Source organism: Pocillopora damicornis, chromosome 1, assembly GCF_964200805.1.
Source record: "Pocillopora damicornis chromosome 1, jaPocDami1.2, whole genome shotgun sequence".
Classification (NCBI taxonomy): Eukaryota; Metazoa; Cnidaria; class Anthozoa; order Scleractinia; family Pocilloporidae; genus Pocillopora; species Pocillopora damicornis.
Window position 1 is genome coordinate 18,908,074 of NC_142670.1, and position 22,815 is coordinate 18,930,888.

The 22,815-nt window shown below is 38.4% G+C and overlaps 3 protein-coding genes and 1 pseudogene across 3 annotated transcripts in view; 3 read left to right on the forward strand and 1 right to left on the reverse strand.

Annotated features, from left to right (window-relative positions):
* Nucleotides 1–1,324: 1,324 nt before the first annotated feature.
* Nucleotides 1,325–7,782, forward strand: LOC113678961 (uncharacterized). The gene is given in 4 exon segments (XM_089181094.1): nucleotides 1,325–1,655; nucleotides 4,539–4,598; nucleotides 4,601–4,855; nucleotides 7,193–7,782. Coding segments are annotated over 4 exon segments (1,236 nt in total).
* A 7,895-nt stretch (nucleotides 7,783–15,677) lies between these two features.
* On the reverse strand, nucleotides 15,678–17,636 carry LOC149052506 (uncharacterized). The gene has a single exon (XM_089181103.1). It carries the CDS (start codon nucleotides 17,634–17,636, stop codon nucleotides 15,678–15,680), a length of 1,959 nt encoding a protein of 652 aa, XP_089037229.1.
* A 61-nt stretch (nucleotides 17,637–17,697) lies between these two features.
* The window catches only part of LOC149052507 (uncharacterized), a 53,802-nt gene continuing 48,684 nt past the window's right edge, over nucleotides 17,698–22,815 (forward strand). The window contains exons 1-2 of the mRNA XM_089203891.1: nucleotides 17,698–18,022; nucleotides 18,118–18,267. Of these exons, the coding sequence (XP_089060017.1) occupies nucleotides 17,698–18,022; nucleotides 18,118–18,267 (475 nt within the window). The remainder of the gene's footprint in view (nucleotides 18,023–18,117; nucleotides 18,268–22,815) is intronic.
* On the forward strand, nucleotides 18,417–20,152 carry LOC149052508 (uncharacterized; annotated as a pseudogene).

A 22,815-nucleotide genomic window follows, 5' to 3' on the forward strand; every position in this document is an offset into this window, starting at 1 on the left:
TGTGTTTTGCTCTCATGAAGGGTTGATCTAAGTATGCAAAACAAAACCCTCGAACCAGAATGTACTTAGTAAAAACTATTTCTGCCTTTGAGGAATTGCATTCAAAAAGCTTTGACAACTTCTTATTGGAAAAAAATAAGTGAAACTTTTGATCAAGCTATAGACGAACGTGCAATGGGACTGTATCCGTGCCTTTTCGACTCGTGCCATATCTCACTCTTGCTTTTTTACACTAGGCTTTAAATTTGTGGCTTACATGTCATATCGCTCGTCATGCGTGTCTGCGATATGTCATACTGCTTGAAAAACAGCCGAACAATAAGTGCATCTGCAGTTACCGTATTCCCTGTTTTTTTGTGGACGGCCACATATTTGTATCACTGTGCTACGTTTACAGTTCTGACCTATTCGTAACAAGAACAATATTGTTATTATCAAACAAACGATAATAGGAAACGAATTTTGAAAAGCCAAAGAATTCTTATAAAGTTTTCTTTTAGATAAAACTAAAAGTTTCGTTACCATTTCCTCGAATTTCAAAGAAAACAGAAATTCTGCGTGAATCTCAGCCAAAATTGTTTCAAAGAAAGCCTGCAGATGTTATTAAAAGAAGTTTTAAAAAAAACATCGTGTTTCATAGTTTTATCATTTAAGCATGTTATAGTCTGTGAACTTCGTCTTTCAATACAAGTCAAATTCCATTTGAAGTCAATTTGTTTCCAAAGGTCTCTTTATCGATTTTGAAAAGTGAAGGAAGACTGCAATACTCACTCAGGTAAGTTCATAGCATAGGAGTAGTACCTTCTGTTATCATCATTATAGGACAGAGCTAAACCAAAGATATCATTTTGGGAAATTTTTAATACGCGTTTTCAGGGGCGGCGAACTGTGTGCTAACTGTCAAAGAGGTCTGTTACTTTATAACACCGGGACGATGACGGTTTGCTGTATCTAGTAAAAACTGTCTCTGCGTTTAAGGAATTGCACTCAAAAAGCTTTGACAACTTCTTATTAGATAAAAATTAGTAGAAACCTTTGATTAAACCATAGACGAACGCGCAATGGGACTGTTTTGGTATCCGTGTCTTATCGACTAGCGCCAAGTCTCACGCTTGCTTTTTTACACTAAGCTTTAAATTTGTCGGGTGCATGACATATCGCTCGACATGCGTGTCTGCGATATGTCATACAGCTTTAAAAACTTCCAAACAATAAGTGCCTCTGCAGTTATCGTATTTCCTGTTTTTCTATGGACATACTCGTATTTGTACCACTGTGCTCTCAAACTTTATGATTTCATTTCAGGTGAAATTATATAACTACAATGGGAGTCCAAGAGTTCTTTCATTTACCAGTTTTCCTTTTCATGTTGGTATTGTTTCACTCAGTTGTTGCTCAGTACCACCGTGATACACGCGAAGTCTCCATTCTTGGTAAGATGCTTCAAAATCACATTTTTAAAACAATCACTAGAGCAGCATTCGGAGATCTGAGTTTGCGGGAATGTTATCGTGACGTCAGATGTCAAAGCTTTAACTACGTCTTGACACAAGACAAGTGTGAGGTGAGTAACCGAACAAAGGAAGCCAAGCCTCAAGATTTTGTACCCAACTCTGAGAGATATTACTTCAGACGAGATATGAAGAGAGGTGAGCGTTAAGGCAAAATGATTCGGCTAACTGTTTTAGAGGGGGTGATATCGCGTTTTTTCTTCACTTTCTCATTTTCTTATTTTCTAGCTATTCTCGGTGCCATTCCAGGGTTGTCTGCAGACTCGTGTAAGGAAATCAGGGCGAGTGAAGGTGGAGAAGCGGTCAGCGGAAAATACTGGCTGAATTTCATCAAACCTGACACTCCTGTGTTGGCTCATTGTGACATGAAAACCGAAGGTAGAGTAAGAAAGTTAAAATAATGGATATGCACTAAAAAGTATCGTACATGACATGAAAGCTGACGGTCAGCTTTGTGCTTGGTACAATCCTTTTATATTAATATCAATAATTATCAACAATATTGTTGATCGTAAGTCTGATCGTTTAGTGGAGGGACTGGAAAAGATCGTTACTATGTCAAAGGAATGTTAGAATTGTTCTAAAATGTTTAAAATTTTTTCCTTGGAAACTTGTTATGAAAAAGCAAGGAAATTTTATGTCAGCCCTTACAGAGCAGATGGCTGGTTCTTAATCTAACAGCAAGAAACTAAAATCAACTTAAGTCGCATCACCCGGCCTACGAATAAGCGCCCGCGCATTTCGAAACATGACGGGTATTTTTTAACCTTACCTTTTCTCTTATTTATATATTTCACATCTCAATCTATGTATGGCAGTAGATAACCGCAAGAATTGCATATTCATAGGAATCTATCTTTTTCAGAGTATGATTTGATAAATCTTGACTCGTTTGCATCCTACTAAGTAAGGAGAACTCATTGTTTACACCTCGCTTTAATTCCCAACACCCAGCAACGATTCAATGTTATTGGAATGATATCCATAGAAACTCTTGAAGAGCCTGCTCGATAAAACTGTTTGACACTCGTTCTCTTGGTTTTTTTTTAATTAACTGTGACTAACTTGATGAAAGAGGATCTGAACAATTTGCTTAAAATTGTGCTTCATGATCATTGTATATTGTCGCTCTAAACGATTTGGATATTCATTAACAGATGCTGACGAATGTAATGCCTCCTTTAGCGTTTGTGATGTGAACGCTGACTGCAAAAACACTCTGGGATCGTATCGCTGCTCTTTCAGAACCGGTTTTTCGGGCGATGGACATACCTGCAAAGGTAAGAAAATATTTTATCAAAAAATGTACAGTTCTCATAAAGCAATTGTGTCGTTGCAAGATGTTATTTCTCTGAGCTTTATTTGACTATTATTTTATTAGATCGGAAATTGTTTCGCGTCAGCAATTTATTATTTATTATTCGGGCTAGAATGAACCCTTGAGCGCATGGTTTAAAGCAATGGCTGCCATGATGTACGCAAAAAAATGCGATGGCTATTACGCTCAATATATATACAAAGTCACACACCGTTCGCGGTAGACCCAGGCTAAAACTTGTGGAGCGTCTTGGGAACAGGTCGGTCCGCGAACTTTACGGGAGATCAATTTAAGAGCGATCCTTTACGATTGAACCTTCTATCGAGAAATATCAAGTGAAACCTGCTATATCAAACGAGCTGTCTCATATTATGTTTACGTGTAACCACAACCGTGTATTTAGACGTGATCGAGAACCCAGTAGAATACCAGAAGCTACCGGCTGAAACGTCTTAGAAGAAAGGCCAGAAAACTGAAGGAATTTATTTATGAGCGTATTCGTCCAAGCATACCGAAGTCTTCTTGGCTACGTCGTTATGTGAAGGTTAGAAGAGTTACAAAGAGTGTTTGTAAGCTTAATACGAAGAGGGTAACATTAAATAGTTACACGACACGAGAAGAAGTATTTGTTGAATTTTTCTGTGAGGGTGTATCATAGGATAATTAGATTAAAGTGTGGAGCAAGTCGGTATTTATCAATGTTTTCTTCTAACTAACCCATGTGTCTTTATAAGAGTCAGACACACTTATCAAACTATTGCAAATTTCAACTGAATTCAGATATGGAGAAAAAACCCTGGTCCTACTCCAACGTACATTGACCTTGTGTTGCAATGAGTTTATGCTCTTTGATTTACAATAACAAACAAGGAATCAATTCTGCTAATGATCTCGTGTCAATAATGAATATTGGAAAGCAGTTGTATTAAAGTTTGTCTTAGTTAACCAGACAATCATTTTTAATGCAGACAGAATTACCCACACTTCTAATGACAATGATAATATATACGTGTCAACTTTTGTTTTACGTGAGTCAGATTCTGTAACTGTACGTAAAATGTTATTCAAAATATTAACAGGAACAGATCATCCAAGAAATTGAAGAAAGAACATTGAACCTCATGCTATAACTTGTGAATAATTTCCTCGGTTAGACTTATTTGACGTTTACGATCAATACAAAGGAAAAGAACTCAGCATTAATACCAAGTATTGAAACATCTCCGTCATTTTGTTACAGTTTTGTTATATGTAATTCCCAAAATTGATGCTCTACCAAAAGCACTCAGTCTATCTATATAATGTTGCAGTGGTTTCAGAGATTTTTCTATTAAAAACAATATGAACTATTGAACAGTAACATTGCTTCAATTTACTGATATCTGACAACTCCCCCTGTGTGAACATTTGGCAATGAACTATGACTTGGTACCAATCATAGATAAAAAATTCCCTTCTCCTTGCAGTTAAAATTGTTTCGCGTCAAAAATTTATTCTTGATCTAAATTTAAAAGTTCGGTGCAAATGTTCTGGAATCTTCGTTTCGGGTTGGATATTTGGATATTTTGGTTTTTAAGACAGACTAACTAACTTGTTATTTTCAACACTTCAAATTCAATTCACGTTTTTTGGTTACATTTTCACCTAAAATTTCACATATATCATGTTCATTGCGCATTTCAGGCCTAAATCCTTTTTTCTTTTTAAAGGTACTGTGAATCTCAAAACCGATGGAAGAGGAGGACGCTTTGGAACTATACAGACGTTCACTGGTCCACCCGCTATCTCATCAAAGCCTGGGGTGCTCGTGGAGGAACACATTCATACGATTATGGAGACAATCCAGGAACATATTATGGTGGAAAGGGAGCGTTTAGAGAGGGGAAGTTCAGACTGAATAAAGGAACAGTGTTAAATATTGTGGTGGGACAAAGAGGAGGAGATTCAGTGGAGGTTAAAGGCGGACAAAGCACTAACAAAACAGCAGCTCAACTAGGAGTGTATAAGTATAAGTATAGTATAGTAAGTATAAGTATAATCTTTATTTAAGCACGAAACAATTCATCAGCAATTACATTAACTAAAACTATTTAAAAATTAAAACATTAACTAATATTTAAAAGCTGTTTTCCGTGAATGCCGTGCGTTATAGAGTGGCATTGATCTTGCGTTTAAATAACCCCAGAGACTCTGTGTTCCTTATATCACATGGAAGACTATTCCATAATGTGGCTCCACTATAGCTAAAGCTTTTTCGATAATAGTTAGTGCGAGGTAGAGGAACATTGAGTTTATTTTCAGAGTCCCTGAGGTCATAAGCAGAGTTACGCCATTTAAACTTAGAATTAAGATATTCAGGAGCTAGCCCGTGCAGACATTTGAAAACCATGGTAACTCTATGAATTTCCTGCTGGCTTGTCAGATTTTTCCAACTTAAAAATTCAAGTAGCTTAGTTGCATCGGCATCATAGCTGGAAAATGTCAAAACACGGGCTGCTCTAATCTGTAATTTCTGCAGCTTATCTCGTAGCGTTATCCCACAGCTACCCCAGACAGTGTCACAGTAATCAAAGTGAGGTTTTACTAAAGCTTGGTAAAGCAGATGTAAGGTCGATGCTGGGATCAGATGCCTGACTCGCTTTAGGCACCCGATACCAGAGGCAATCTTTTTTGTTAATTTTTCGATGTGACTATGCCAATCGAGCCTATCGTCTATAATCACACCAAGCGATTTTGTAGAGGTAACCTGGCTCACCTGAGTGCTGTTCATTCTAATTGTTGGTGAAGCTGTGAGAGTACCCAGTCTCTGCCTTGACCCTATTAGCATGAATTCGGTTTTTGTCATATTCAGTGTGAGTTTATTCGCTTGTAGCCAGTTGAAAACGTTTGTTAAGTCCTCATTCAGACAAAGCTGTATACTCTCAAGATCACCGCCCGCATATGTAAGGTGTGTGTCGTCAGCATACATCCTCGGCTCACAATTTGATAAACAATTTGGAAGATCGTTGATATATAATAAAAACAATAGTGGACCGAGGATGGTCCCCTGGGGGACGCCGCAAGTTAATGAGCAGCTGCTGGACAGCGACCCGTTCACAGAACATTTCTGTGTGCGGTTTTCCAAGTATGACTGAAACCATTTGAAAGATTTGCCATGTATGCCATAATAGTTTAATTTCGATAGGAGGATCTGATGATCAACAGTGTCAAAAGCTTTTTTCGAATCTAGAAAAATGACTCCATTGATTTTCCCGTTGTCAATATTATATGCCCAAGAATCTGTCGCTTCCAACAATGCTGTTACAGTTGAATGAGTAGCACGAAACCCTGATTGATTTTGATATAGAATATCATGTTCTTCCAGATAGGCATACAATTGATCGTAAACTATCCTTTCAAACACTTTCGCCACTATTGGAATCACCGATATTGGGCGGTAATTGTTGACATCATCGCGGTTACCCTGTTTAAAGAGAGGTGTAACCCTTGCATATTTCCAATCATCTGGGAACTTCCCTTGGCTAATAGATTGATTGAAAATATCACATATCGGCACACAAATAAGGTCAGCGCATTCCCTGATAAACCTAGCAGATATTGTGTCAAGGCCCGTTGCTTTTGACTTGTCTAGTTTATTTAAAAGTGAAAATACTTTATTTGGATTAGTAGGTTGGAGCTCAAACCGTTTATCTGTACCGGCAAGATATCGTTTATAGCTACTACTATCAAAATCTATCTCACTGGCAAGTTTTGGACCAATATTAGCAAAATGGTTGTTGAATTCGTTTGATAGCTCCAGTGGATTAGTTATCGTTAATCCATTCACTTTTAGTGATGTCACTGACATTTTCCCAGATTTACGTGAAGTTAGCTCGTTTATAGTCTGTCAGGTCTTTCGGGAGTCGCTAGTGTGCTTGTTAAAAATATTTTGGTAATAAACTTGCTTTGCTAAGCGTACTTGCTTATTGACTAAATTTCTTTGTTTCTTAAACACTGCCCAATTGTTGGGATCATTTGTTTTGATTGCTTTGATTTTTAATATATCTCTATTATGCATCAAGTCTTTCAACCCACCGGTAATCCACGGAGAACTTCGTGAACGAACGCGCATCGTTTTCAGTGGGGCATGTTTGTCAGCGATAGCTAGAAATGTACATTTCCATTGCTGCCACATCTCGTTTGGGTCGGAAGACTCATATACATTATTCCAACATTGAGACTGAATATCATCTCGAAAATTTTGGCAATCGAATTTTCGGAAATTTCTGTATGTTATTGAATTATGTCCATTCGACATCCCGTTCAGAGAAAGTTTTCTATAAACATACACCATGCTATGATCACTTATCCTTATTGTCTGTAGAAGACAATGCTGGCACTGGAGGAGGGGGAGAAAGTTTTGTTTATACTACAGCTGATGTTCTGTTGCTGGCTGCCGGAGGAGGAGGGGGTGCGTCGGGTGGATATAATGGTGTGGATGGTCAGGCGGAATCAAATGGTACCAGTAGTGTAGGGCAGGTTTCGTCACAAGTTCGAAATGGAGGCACAGGTGGGCAGCCAGGTGAATGCAACAGTGAAGGCGGTAACTACCACGGAGGAGTGGGAGCGGGTTGGTTTGGTCAAGGTTGTGCCCGGCTAGGCTCCTCCCATGGTGAAAGAGGTGGATCACGTGCGCAAGCGTGGATTGGAGGTCAAGCCGGAGGTATGAATAGCAGTAATAACGGGGGCCCTGCACCAGGAGCAGTTGGTGGGTTTGGTGGTGGGGAAGGTGGATCAGAGGATAAATGTGCATCAGGTGGAGGTGGTGGCTACTTTGGGGGAGGCAGTGGTACCCAATGGGAACAAGCTGGAGGTGGAGGGGGCTCGTACTGTAATGGCGAAGATTGTTCCGGTTTGGCTGGTGGGAACTCGAATGATGACGGCCTCGTGCAAATTATAGAATTGTTCGGCTGATTCCAAAACATTTCTTGAGTATTACAGTAATTTTTTCAAATATGGATTTTCTGTATTATTAGAAAGAGTAGTTGTGGTGGTTATTACAGATGTTTTATGTACATTTAAATCCCTTGTTCTTTTTCAACAAGGGAGATGATAAGAATCCTCTTCCTCTGGCTACGTAATAAAAATGGCACCATCTAGGATTATAATGCTCAACACGCTTAAGCTTAACATGCTAAGATTTGATAAAATGTTTTAAAAGTTTACTTGTAAGAGTGAGGTCAAAAACATTATAAAGTTAATAATTTGAAGAGAGCTTGTTAACTACTCGGTTCTGCAAAAGTTTTTTATTCGTACACACACTAATCAAAGTAATAATCCTATCTAGAGCTAAACTCACGAGTTTATATATTTGGTAGCATTTCTGGTTATATTTCGGTTGGGACAATATACACTTATTAACAAGCATTTATATTGCTACAAAACGTGACAAGACGTGAATGGCGAAATGAATAGGATTAATGATAGCTCAAATGAATTGCTGAGTATGCAACAGAACTGTTCGATGATTTCCAGCTGTTAACCATCCTATTATGGAAAGTCTTATAAATATCAAACTCTTCAGAACTGGTCCCGAGTAAAACAAAAACAACGCTTCACAATAGGCACAGTCGTCTAGTAATTTGTTGTATAGCATGATGAATAAAGTAGAGGATGCCATGGAGAAACAAATGGAACATTTTGACGACCTCCTTTAAAGTGTGTAAGAGAGCAAAATACCACAAAACCAAAATGTCATGCCGGTTTAACCTTACGCTCAGTCAAGCTTTGTTAACGTGTAACGGTGGTTGTCTATAAACACGAGCGGGAAACATTCCATTGCTACCTTCTGATGTCAATGATTTTGCAATGTTGTCCACTCAGATCAGAAACTTTACACAGGCAACAGTTTTATTGTTTGATTTCATGCTACCCCAAAGCGGTTACCAGTCGTTTCTTACCTTCGGTCGTTTCGTACCCAGCTAGAACGTTTCGTACCCAAACAGTTGAGTCGTCTCGTACTAAAACAATTAAGTCGTTTCGTACCCAGCTCGGTCGTTTGGAGCTGTAAAACTTTCATCAAGCTACTAGTTAAAGTTCGCCTCTTCCCATGTTTACACAATTTTAAAAGCTAAGCCTCCGAATGAATCAAATCAGCTTCCATGTGTTTTGCCCCATTTTCTGCATGTTAAAAATTCGTTTCGGGCATAAGAGACTAATGGACGTCAATTGACTCACTAATATCTTTCTATTATTATTATTATTATTATTATTATTATTATTATTATTACCTCTTCTATCACAGTCTTTGCTGGTGTTCTTTTTTGTTCATCTGCCGTGCGCAAGCCATGCACCTAGGGCATCAGTCACTCAAGTCAATCATTCTGTTCATACGCTAAGCACCTTTCTGAGGAGATATCCTGCAACATTATCGTGCCTGAAGATTTACTCTGTTTTAGCTAATACCTCATATCTAGATACAATATGGTCCACTGTCTCTTCATATTGCGAACACATTCTGCATTTGCTCTCCACTTGCTAACCCCTTATTACTTTCTGGTAGTTTCTGGTGTTATAGCCTGGTCTTGAGCTGCGACAAGCAGTCCCTCTGTCTCTCCTTTCAGATTACTTGACGACCATTCGTTGGTGGTAACTGTATCTACATGAGGCACCACCAACAGATGGTTGTCAAATAGAAACGTGAAACTATAATGAACACATATCAACTTTGATTTTAGATGTGGCTCTAGGGAAGTGCTGTTGATTTACCCCATCGCGTAGAATGCGTCGACACATCCAGGTACTTTTTAAGTCCATCGGCGGTAAATTTGAATGGCCCTCCGAGAAAAGAGACGAAACAATAATGATTATGGCTAGAAATCGCCTGCTTGAGCCTGCTATTTTTTTTTTTTGAACACAAACTAGTTTCATGCAGTAGCTATTTTACAGTGCATGGATTTTTTAGAGGAGGGTTTAATTACCAAATATATAATAAGACAATGATTATCGAATACGCTTTGAAGAATTGATATTCTATATTCTATTTTTTTTTTAAGACAAACTAGTTACATGCAGTAGCCATTTACCAGCATGTAGATTTTTCATAGGAGGGTTTAATTACCAAATATATAATAAGACAATGATTATCGAATATGCTTGGAAAAATTGACATCTTAGATTTCTCCAGTAAGGAAGCTGATCTTCAGGTTGAATAGTCCCGTGTTTCCTCCTTTAACTCGTTTTGCTCGACTTAGTGAAGCCTATTACAGTTGGCTTTACCTTCGGACGGTATTTTGAATTACAGGCACGATTGCAAACTTTATTCAATAAATTAATGTTACGTAAAAGTCTGGCTCATGCCTAGCACGCCTCGACATGTTAATTTGCAAGAAGTTACCAACAACTGAATAGTTTGAATAACACCGAACCTTTTTGAATGTTTTGAACGATCAAAACGGATGCAAGTAGGAATATTCATCTAATTGTTCGCTCAGCCGTGGGGATGTTTCAGGCGAGCGCTTCTTTGTTTGTTTTTCTCTTTATCGTCCTAACTTCAATGAGAAAAAAGAATGCGCTGATATACTCTCGCTCAAGACTGCGTTAACCAGGAGAGTTCACTTTTTGTTACCTCTTTGAGAACGCTTTTAACGTAAGATCTCAGACTAACAATTTACCATCTCCTTTACAATAGACGTTTTGTAATTGTTTAATCCTTCTGCTCTTTTTGGAAACACAGAAGAATAACCTCCATTTAGTTATTAAGTCCTGATCATCAAAAACCATCAGTAGAGTATAAAAGTGCGAGTTTGAAGTATAAGGGAGTGACCCATGCATCGCACTGCTAACGATGAACCTAAACGATTGGGCCATTTTTTCGTGATGTTTATTTTCTTTAGAGGGGCTCGCTAACTTTAATTTTTACTCCTAAGTATTGCTCTGCGCATCCTGTACTGCGCGTAAAAGCACGCATAAAACTCAATAAGTGGGGAGAAACACGAGACGTAATCTCGTGTTCCTTCTTGTTCTAGCTGCTTCCTGCGTGCTTTAAAACAGAATACGGCACAGTAAATTGCTTAGGGTTTGGTCTCTATTTATAACATATAAAACATTATGCGCTATCGCTAATTCTATGTTTTTTCGAACATCTTACAACGCTAGCAATTTACAAACCAGTAGGAAAACTAGTACGTTAAAAGAACAGTGATTGATATCTATAAAAGGTTAATTGATACCTGTCAAGGTATTTTTTTTTAACTTGTACTTGTACGTCGAGACTGACATAGTGATATTGGAAATCAAACTTAATAGCTTTGTGGACAGCAGGTTTTGAATGAGTTTCCTCTTTCTGAAATAGCGCATTAAAAGAGTATCAGTTACATCACATGCTAAGTACGAAAAAGTCAACGATTTCATAGAAAACTTCAATTTATGCGAAATCCTTGAATGTTTATCAAAAGGCTTTTGAACACATGAACTGTCCCTTGACAACGTTTCGTTGGTCTATTTCCATTCTTATCTAATACTACATTTGATAATTGGCCAAAATGATGTCTAACGAACCATGTGTTTTGTTCGTTAGACATAAGAGTATCCTTAAAATTCGCCCATATTTTCTAGCAACTCTCTAAAGCTAAGTTTCAAGCTTTTTTTTTTTTTTGACTGATGTTGGCAATTCTTGTAAAGAACGAAAAATAAAGCTTTTTAAATTCAACTTAATATTTCTATAACAATATCAAGAAATTCAGGTAACAACTTTTGGTATTTGTTTTGTAATTTTTAGAAACTATTAACATTAGCAACTTTCCAGCATTTTAGGATCCTTATCGGGACAGGCCTAGTCTAACGGTTCAAATTTTTATTATTTTACGGCTTATGGTTAATTTCTCTCTGACATTTTGACTATTTTGGTTGGTGATACTGGATTACGGCCAGAAGACGTAATGAACCACTGAGTTAGCTTGGCCATTATTGCTTCTTGAAAACATTTTTATCATCTTTTTTTCCATAACTAAGGTTTATTGGTTTGTTTAGGTGGGAATATGTAAACACCGTTCGAAGATTTCATTTCCTGGACTTTTCAGGTATAATTTGATCGGGGGAGAGGGGTAAGAAACTCGTCAAAATTCAATGTAAATTGCGTCACGGGTTTGTTCGCTGTCCTTGCATTAAGATAAGGCTATGTGAGGGATGGACCATTATTTATCTGGAGGACCATTGTGCATTTGGATTGAAACAACTGCCATCGATGGTAAAGTTTTTTGATTTCCCTTCCGGCAAGATATTCGAACTTCATTGATATTTGTCACAATTTATTTGCTTTCCTTTGGTCTAGAATACTTCCTAAACACATCTTGAAAACCCCTAGGGGTAGTCTGAAACATGTGGCTTATAAGAAAAACATTGTTATTAGTTATCAGCTATTTAACCGTCAGTTCAGGAGGAAACAGCTAATCGGAAAATTGTTGTGAACTCAGTATTATGCTCGTGTTTAATTAAACGAAACAAATTATTATTGTTGTAAATAGGTTGCAGTTATTATTCAAGATGAACACGTTTGTATACGATGTGAATCGAACTGTATGCTGCAAGTATTCTTAAGGTGAAAAGGTCGACCGGATACGCCTGCAGCTGTGTTCTTTGTTCGTTGGAACCATGCGGTCAGATGCGATCGATCGAGGCGCCGCGATCCAAAGTGACACCATCGTAGAAAAAAACGATTTTAATTCTATAAAAATTCATAACTTTTTCCATTTTCTGCACAACTTTGATCCACTTAGTCTCACATAGTGGATTCGCTGGTGTTGATCAAAAATTAAATATTTAATATGCATTGATGACAATACCTGTTGTGTTTCTTTTACTTTATTAAATTCTTACTGCGACTTAATTTTGGCGGAGAGACCTGACGTCAATAATTTGCATGACAGGGTTATTTCAGTAGTGAAATCAATTAATCTCTACGGTGGCCAATTTACGATATCACTTTAGTTGTTAAACTAAATTACCCTGTTATACTCTCCCATCGATGCTGCACCACAGTTTCTTTAGAAACATACCCCCACTATTAATTTGCATGACAGTGAACTTCCCACATCATATACCAGAGGTAGACGGCTGGTCGTGCCTCAAAACAACACTAGGTGACTGGGCTTAGATATCTTTCTGAGAAGAGAACTCTCGCAAGTCTTGTAGTTTTATTGCAGTTATACGGATATTTTCGATTTTCCTATCGCTACTGAAAATCAGCCAGAAGTTTGCGTTTGATTCAGCTGACAGAAACTCGACTCACACAACTGAAAAAATGATGATGACCGGAAGTTGCCAGTAATGGGGAACACTCTTGAGTGAGTACCAAAGTCCTTTCTAAAAGATTAATTTTATTTAATATGTCTTATAAGCAGACTAATAGAAGTCGAGCCTATGGCTTCACCTTGGACGGTTTTAAGTTAGTTTGTCCTTTAATGTGTTATGCAGCTGACCACAGAGGCTTTCTTCAGGAAGCCAAGTCATATTATTTCAAGGGATATACTTAAAGAAGCCAGTTTAGCAATGTCTTACTGAGGTACAGACTTAAAACCTGATTTAACTCACGGCTCTATCATGAAAAAGTGAAGCTCTCATGCTCGATTTTCCTTTCAAAACACGATTCGCTGATGTCAGAACCTTCTTTTGTTAAATTATTCATACGCTTTTGAGATTTTAAATGTAAACTTTTGATTTAACCATAGACGAGCGCGCTATGGAATTGTTTTCAGTGTCTGTGTCTGATCGACCCGTGTCTCAACGTTTCATATCTCATGCACGCCTTTCACATCGAGTTTCAAATTTGTCGTTTGTATGTCCTATCGCTCGTCATGTGTGCGATATGTCATACTGCTTGAAACAAAGCCAAGCAATAAGTGGCTTTACAGTTATCATACTCCCTGTTTTTCTGTGGATGGCCACATATCTGTTTCACTGTGCTCTCAAAATTTCAACTTTAATTAGGATGCTAATAAGCTTCACCAGCACCCGCTGGTCTGATACTGTTGGACTACAGTGATGAAAACTTAAACTTAACTTATCTTGTAAACTCGCTCCTTCCTGAGATCAGCCATGGTTGTAAGGCACCAGCAGTGACTGCACTGAAGAAAAAAAAATGTAAAATATACATGGCAGAACTCTCACGGAAAGTGATTGCAAAGAAGTGCCTCTTGTCAAATTGAGAAAACGGATCCAAATTTAGTGACAGAAAGATATCTGAGGTCTCACATTTTGATATAAAAATGAATATAAAAGGTCGATAGCACATAAATAGGTATGCGATAGGTATGCGTATGGTTGGACCGGAAACTATTTAAGTATCGTTCATGACTTAAGAATCGAAATAAGTTTGGCCTTATTGTCATGACCTGAGTGAAAAATACGTTTACAGTTCTCCCCTATTCCTGACAAGAACAATATTAAAGTTGTGTCAAACAAATGATAATAAGAAGCGAGTTTTGAAAAGCCAAATAATTCTGAAAAAAAATGTTATTAGATAAAACGAAGAGTTTCGTTGCCATTTACTTGCATTATAACAATGACTTCGTATTTTGAATTTCGAAGATAACGGAAATTCTGCGTGAATCTCAGTAGAAAGTTTTTTAAAGGAAGTCTGCAGGTGGTATTAAAAGAAGTTTAAAGTGTAAAAAAGAGCATCATGTTTCATAGTTTTATCACTTAAGCATGTTGAACTCTGTAAAGTTCCTCTTTCAATACTAGTCAAGTTCAATTTAAAGTCAATTTGTTTCCCAATATCTCTTTATCGAACTTGAGAAGTGAAGGAAGACTGCGATGCTCACTCAGGCAAGCTCATAGTACAGGAGAAGTACCTTATGGTTCTGTTATCACCATGATAGGATAGAGTTAAACCAAATATATTGATTTGGGAAATTTTTAATAAGCGTTGTCAGGGGCAGCGAACTGTGTGCTATTTTAATAGTATAGCGTGAATGTTTGAATCAGGAGAAAGAGCTGCTAGTACGTTAGGGAATGGGTCTTAAAGGAGTCTGTTACTTTATATTTAGAGGTCTTTTTTTGCATGCAGTGGGCGACGACCGTTCGCTGTACTTAGTAAAAACTGTTTCTGCCATTGAGCTTTGACAACTTCTAATTGGAAAAAAAATTGGTAAAACTTTCGATTAAGTCATAGACGAACGCTCAGTGGGACTATTTTAGTTTCCGTGTCGACTCGTGCCACACCTCACGCTTGCTTTTTCACATCAAGCTTTAAATTTGTCGTATGCATGAAAAATCGCTCGTCATGCGCGTGCGCGGTATGTCATACTACTTGGAAAACAGCCAAAAAATGAGTGCCGCTGCGATTATTGTGTTCCCTAAAAGTTAAAAATTTTTTCAAACTCGGAGCTAAAAGTTAAAACTTATGAAATATTTCGTCCGTATTTCGACCGGACTTCATCAGTCAATGATATGAATGTTAAAAAGATGAATTTTAAAAAAGTAAGGTTTTTTTTTAACGCCTCTTGGGGGTTAGAATTGTGTCATAGATAGCTGCTAATTCGTAACCATTGTCTCTGTTTAACGCCGGTTTCGTAAGTTTAATTTGAATAGCTTCTTTTATCCTGCGTTTGAAGGTGTTAACTTCGGTTGATAGTACTTTTGTCTTATTTGGGTCCACCGAGTGGCCCTCTAGGCGACAATGCTCGTGAACAGCTGATGAACTTCTTGATTGGTGTTCTTTCACTCTGATTTCCAGAGCACGGGCCGTTTCGCCAACGTACTCCTTGTCACACTTCTCACAATGGATCTGGTACACAGTACCGCATTTCTTGAGATTGACAGTTGTGTCCTTGACACGTACCAATTGTGATCTTAAAGAATTGACGGGTTTATGAATAAGTGTAACATAGTGACTTGAACGCTCTTTGCAGGCGTTCCGAGATACCTTTGATGTATGGCGTTGATACATAGATTTTCTTCTCGTTTTGAGGCTCTTCGGTATCTTCTGTTGTAGATTTTGGATGTGGTATTGTTAGCATCCATTCTGGATAGTTATTCATTTTTAGAGCTTGCTTGACATGCTGTGTTTCTCTAGTTCTGTCCTCGTTTTCCGTAACCAAGGTCTGAGCTCTCAACATCAGGGTGTTAACCACAGCTCTTTTGTGTTGTAGATGATGGTTTGACTGGAAGTTTAGGTACTGGTCCGTGTGCGTAGGTTTGCGGTACACGGAGATCTTGGTAGAACCATCTTGGTTAATACTCGCACAGGTATCAAGGAAAGGAATCCTGCCATCCTTTTCTTGTTCCGAAGTGAACTGGATGTGTTGGTCAATGGAGTTTAGATGTTCTGAGAAGGAATCGACGGCGTTTTCGTGAATCTTGGCCATCGTGTCATCAACATATCGATACCACATAGTTGGAGGGGTGGGGGCGGTGTCCAGAGCTCTGCTCTCGAACTGTTCCATGTAGAGATTGGCCACTACAGGGGAAATTGGAGACCCCATTGCGGCTCCTTTCTTTTGTTTATAGAATTCACCCTGGAATGTGAAGTATGTACTCGAGAGGCACATCTCTAGTAGAACAGATAATTGGGCGATATCTAACGGGCATCTGTCCGGTAAGCTCTGGTCATTTCCCAGTTTGGCTCTGACAACTGGAATGGCTTCATTGATCGGAATACTGGTAAACAGTGAGGAAACATCGTATGAAACGAGTTTCTGTCCAGGGGGTAATTTAAGTTCTGCAATCTTGTTGACAAAGTCTTCACTGTTAACGATGTGATGACTGTTGAGGCCAACAAGAGGTTTCATAATCTTAGCAAGGAACTTGGCAGTGTCGTACATCACGCTACCAATGCTCGAAACTATTGGCCGTAGCGGTACGTCTTTCTTGTGAATCTTGGGTAGCCCGTAGAACTTTGGGACATTCTCTGCTGTGGGGTACAGTTGATTGTCAAGATAATTAGGGATTCTCTCTTCTTTGCGCCACTCCTTCAAGGTTTGAATGAGTTTGTTTTTGATGGCTCTGGTTGGGTCAGATGATAATTTTTCATACGTATTGGTATCGTCTAGGAGAGCCTTCACCTTGTTGTGATAATCTTGTTTGTTTAGGATTACCGTAGTGCGCCCTTTGTCCGCTAGTAAGATTACAATTGAATCGTCTTTCGCCAGAGCCTTAATGGCTTCCCTTTCAGCTCTGCTGATGTTTGGTCTTGGGGGTTTGCTCTTGCTTACGATTTTAACTACTTCATTTCTCAGGCTCTCGGCTTGGCTTTTCTCTTTTAGTTGATTACAGGCCAGTTCAGTGGCTGCCACGATCTCATCAACTGGAATTTTTGATGGAGTTACGCTAAAATTCAGACCTTTCATGAGAACCGAGCGTTCACTGTCGGAAAGAGGGCGGTCAGAGAGATTCATAACCCACTTTGTCCGATCAATGTTGGTATCTCCAATGTTTGTCGTCGGTGACCGAGTTTCTTCTTTACTGATCAGTAGGCGGTCAAACTTTTGCCTCTGGCGGCTCTTTGCCATCTCAAAGTGCGACGAATGTGTTTTCTCGAAGAGAGTTAAGATTTGATTGTTTATCTCTGTTGACACCTTGGATTGTAAACTTGATTTCAGTTCTTTTACGCTCTCCTCGTACTTTCTGATCGTAAAGTTGCATTGTCTTATTCGTTCCTGAAGAAGTTTCTTCTCGGCATTATGAATAATCTTCATGGTCTTAACACCTTTCACACAGGTTCGTAGTTTCAGGCTGTTTGGAGTAATGTTGTTATATCTGCATCGGATGTTAAAGTGCTTGTGATTCTGCCACCGGGCGAGTTCCCTGTTTTTCAGTGGAGCCCACATATTTGTACCACTGTGCTCTCAAACTTTATGATTTAATTTCAGGTGAGATTATATAACAACAATGGGAGTCCAAGAGTTCTTTTATTTACCAGTTCTCCTCTTCATGTTGGTATCGTTTCACTCAGTTGTTACTCAGTACCACCGTGATACACGTGAAGTCTCCATCTTTGGTAAGATGCTTCAAAAACACATTTTTAAAACAATCACTGGAGCAGCATTCGGCGATGTGTGTTTGCGGGAATGTTATCGTGACGTCAGATGCCAAAGCTTTAACTATGTGTTCACCCAGGACAGATGTGAGCTGAATAACCGTACAAAGGAAGCTAGGCCTGAAGATTTTGTACCCAACTCTGAGAGATATTCCTTCAGACGAGATAGGAAGAGAGGTGAGCGTTAAGGCAAAATGATTTGGCTAATTGTCTTGGAGGGGAAGATTTCGCATTTTTTCTTCACCTTCTCTTTCTTTTTTTTTATTTTCTAGCTATCCTCGGAGCCATTCCAGAGCTGTCTGCAGACTCGTGCAAGGAAATCAAGGCGAGCAAAGGTGGACAAGCGGTCAGTGGAATATACTGGCTGAATTTCATCAAACCTGACACTCCTGTGTTGGCTCATTGTGACATGATAAGCGAAGGTAGAGTAAAGCAGTTAAACAGAATGGATATACAGTAACACGTATTGTACATGGCATAAAAGCTAACTGTCAGCTTTTCTGTCAGGTGCAATAGGAATCACCCTGAAAAGATTGCTACTTTGTCAAAGAAAAGCTAGAATTGTTCTAGAATGTTTAAGATTTGTTCCTTGGAAACTATTTATGAAGCAGCTAGGAACTGTTGTGTCAGCCCTTACAGAGCAGATGGTTGGCTGTTAATCTAACATCAGGAAACTAAAATCAACTTAAATCGCGTCACCCACGAATAAGCGTCATATGGCGGATTTTTTTTCCATCCCATCTTTTATCTTGTTTATATATTTCATCCATGTACGAAAGTTGATGACAGCAATAATTGCATATTCATAAGAATCTAAGTTTTTCAAAGTTGGATGAAAAGTTGGGAAGAAAGTTTAAGCTTTTAAGAAAGTCTCATAAAGCAATGTCGTTGCTAGGAGTTATTTCTCTGAGCTTTATTCGACTTTCACCTCATTAGATCTGAAATTGCTTCGCGTCAACAATTTATTCTTCATTTAAACGCCAAAGTTCGGTGCAAATGTTCTCAAGTCTTTGCATTGTTTTCTTTTGATTCGATATTCTTTAATTTTATATAACTGCAAAGAGTTTATTTTTCGATATGGCTAAACCTCCATGATAAACTGTAGACATCTTACACTTTAATCTCCAGGTGTTGACTCTATTCTCAATAGTGTTTGTTAAGTGTGTAGCTCTCTCGGTTCGTTGCTCTATTGAAGGTTATAAAATACTTGAAAAAAATCCAACTAAGTCAAGATAAAGGCCGCAGAATTGTTCCCTAAAAATTCCACAGCTATCATGTTCATAGCACATTTCAGGCGTAAATATTTTTTACTTTTTGAAGGTATATTGAATTTATATTTTTCATAGATGTTATTTTGGCTTATGTTCGACAGATATTGCATTAATTGCACAATCTAATTCTTTTAATCTTTTTCATACCCAAGTTAATTTTACGGCCGATGGGAGAAGAGGACGCTTTGGCACTATACAGACGTTCACTGTTCCACGGACCACGCGTTATCTCATCAAAGCCTGGGGTGCGCGGGGAGGAACACATTCATACGATTATGGATATCTTCCAGGAACATATTATGGTGGAAAGGGAGCATTTATAGAAGGCAAGTTCAGACTGAATAAAGGAACGGTGTTAAATATTGTGGTGGGACAAAGAGGAGGGGATTCGGTGGAAGTAAAAGGTGGAAATAGCACTAAAAAGACAGCAGCTCAACTAGGAGTGTCCGTGGAAGACAATGCTGGCACTGGAGGAGGGGGAGGAAGTTTTGTTTATACTGCAGATAATGTCTTGTTGCTGGCTGCCGGAGGAGGAGGGGGTGCGTCTGGTGGATATAATGGTGTGGATGGTCAGGCTGGTTCAAATGGCACCGGTAGTGTGGGGAAAGAATCCTCACGAGTTCGAAATGGAGGCACAGGGGGACAGCCAGGTGAATGCAACAGTAACGGCGGTAACTACCATGGAGGAGTGGGTGCCGGTTGGTTTGGTCAAGGTTGAACCCGACTAGGCTCCTCCCATGGGGAAAGAGGTGGATCACGCGCTCAAGGCTGGATCGGAGGTCAAGCTGGAGGTATGAATAGCGGTAATAACGGGGGCCCTCCACCAGGAGCAGTTGGTGGGTTTGGTGGTGGAGGAGGTGGATCAGAGGATAAAGGTGCATCAGGCGGAGGTGGTGGTTACTCTGGGGAAGGTAGTGGTACCAGTTGGAATCAAGCCGGAGGTGGAGGAGGCTCGTACTGTAATGGCGAAGATTGTTCCGGTTTCACTGGTGGGAACTCGAATGATAATGGCCTTGTACAAATTATAGAATTGTAGAGCTGATTCCGAAACGTTTCTTGAGTATTACAGTTGATATTCAAAAGCCGATTTGCAATTAACAAGAAAAAGCTGCCGTGGTGGTACTTGCAGAAGTTTTTATATATATTCTAATTCATTTGTTCCTTTTTCAACATGAGATGATAAGAATGCTCTTACCCTGGCTGTTATTAAAAATGTCACCGTCTAGGATCATAATATTCAACACCCTAACCCTTAACATCCTGAGATTTGATAAAACTTTTTTAGAGTTTACTCGTTAGAGTGTGATCAAAAACCATTGTAAAGTTAATAATATTTAACCCGGGCTTGAGCACGTGATCCGCCTCTATTAAATTATAAAGTTAATAACTTAAAGGGAACTGTCCAATGAGTTCCATCTATTAACTATCCTATTATGGAAAGTTTTTTTAATAGTAAACTCTTCAGAACTGGTCCCGAATATCATGCCGGTTTGACGTTAACCTCAGTCAAGCCATGTTTACGTGTAACGGTGGTTGTCTATAAACACGAGCGGGAAACATTCCTTTGCTACCTTCTGATATCAAAGACTTTGTAATGTATTCCACTCAGATCAGGAACTTTACACAGGCATTAGTTCTATTGTTGGATGTCATGTGGCCCCAAAGTAACCAATTAAAACGCCCGCTGTTGAAAAAAAATATTAGTTGTAGAACAATATCAGTTTTTAATGAATGGGATTGTAAGGTTATCAGGTTATTATTATTTTCCTTTTAAACAGTATCTCTACTTGAAAGAAAAAAGGATACAAAAGAGATAGAAAGTGAGAATATTTTACGAGACGTCACTAATCAGTGTTTTGGCAGTTATTAAGCTATTTAAGAAGCTCATTTCTAGAATTTTCATAAGTCCTTTTCAGGCAGCCTAATAGGAGGTAGAGTGACGTCTATTTTCGTTTTGTTAGGATGTTTGTCATGAGTACAGATTTATCAAATAACTTATAAAAAAGCTTGGGTATGCAAACAAACTTTAAGATATATGGTGGCAAAAAATACACAGGGTTAGAGGTCGCTTATTAGAGATTTTGTAGTTTATCGATAATCTAAATAGCCCATTTATTAGAATTTTCATAACTCGTTAGTGAGCATTATAATAATTAAGTCTTAAAGTGACGTTCTTAGATATTGTGCTTATATTATTGATATTTGACTCAGAAATGAAACAATTAATAATAATAATAATAATTATAAAGGTCTAAGAATATTATCTAGATCTAGCCAAGTCTAAAAGCGGAGCTCTTGTTAGTTTTTTTTCCAGCCCTTCGTTATACTGAATAAAAACCGTAATAAAGTCTTCAGCACCGGCTGTAGAAGAGTTTCTTCAATGGATTGAAAGACCAGTTCGGGGGGTGGTGAGGTGGGGAAGAATCGACGAAGTCTGGACCTGGGGACGATGTTCTCACAACTACACACATACTAGTCAGCCGTATCTTCAGACAGCTTACGACTTTCGTCGTTGTTCTTGATGTTGTGACAAGATTTTCGAAGATAGAGAGTGTTTTCTTCTTCAGATGAGGTGTATGCTGTCAGCAATAGTTGAAATTATATCCTATTGAGCGTGACTTATAATTTCGGTTTGGGAAAATGAGCCAAAATTGAAGGAAACGACAGTAAACCACTTTGCGTTAAGACATTACTTGTGGATTGAGGTGTATGCGTGCAGTGAGCACGGTACGTCAGTAACACAATACACCAAAATCGTATGGGCTTCTCTTATATCTTCTCTTGAAGTTACCAGGTATGACTGCTTACCCCACCGTTTTTCCTCAACGTTTCAACCTCCACTGTTTAGCGTAGAAAATTTTAAAAAAAAAGTAATTTTCAACTAGTGTTTGAACCTGTGTAATTTTTGAAAACTTTTTCGCTTTTGGCTTCTCTTGTTTCATGTTTCATGTTTCTGGCTGGAAATAAACGACGTCTTTTTGAGATTTTTTTTCTGTTCTTTAATTCGATAACCTCTTCTGTAACTCCATGTAATGTGGGTGTCTTTCAGAAAACTTGAGCTGATACCTGGATTTCATTTTTACATCACAGTAATCAATTCCAAACATCAATCAAGTTTTCTCTTAAGTTTAGTAGTTGAGTTGATGTTGTTATTGGCTATATTAAATAGGTTGAAAAGTTTTAGATGGTATTTTCTTTTGTTTGCAAATAATTGAATTTACTAGGAGGTGGATTTGTTGCAACATGTTAACATGAAACGCTGTAAAAAGTTTTCATCTGACTATCTACTGGCAAGTCTTTGTATCATATTTCAACCCAACTATTTTCCTCAACATATAAGCACTATTACAAAATAATTAGTCAGGGAAATGGAAAACTTGTAGCATATACACCACGTTTGAAATGCCATGTCCATAATAAGCCAACAGGATCGAGGAGGATATACGTAGGAATAGGCTCTCCTGTCTGTATCAATAATTTGCTAATCACTCCTGTTACCAATGTTTTGATGAGGTTGGGCTCTCAGGGCAAAGGAACTGAGGATTTTAGTAGGCAGCGACTTTTTTTCAAACCTGGAAACTACCTGATCTTGAAAGCCATACCTGCCCCAATAACTCATTCTTATTCTGATAAACTAGTTTTAAGAAGAATACAATATTTTATAACAAAAACTTGATACATAGGTTGTGCAAAAAACTT

Coding starts and splice junctions, on each gene's coding strand:
- LOC149052506 (XM_089181103.1), bottom strand. CDS start 17,636: ATGTGGGCTCCACTGAAAAACAGGGAACTCGCCCGGTGGCAGAATCAC.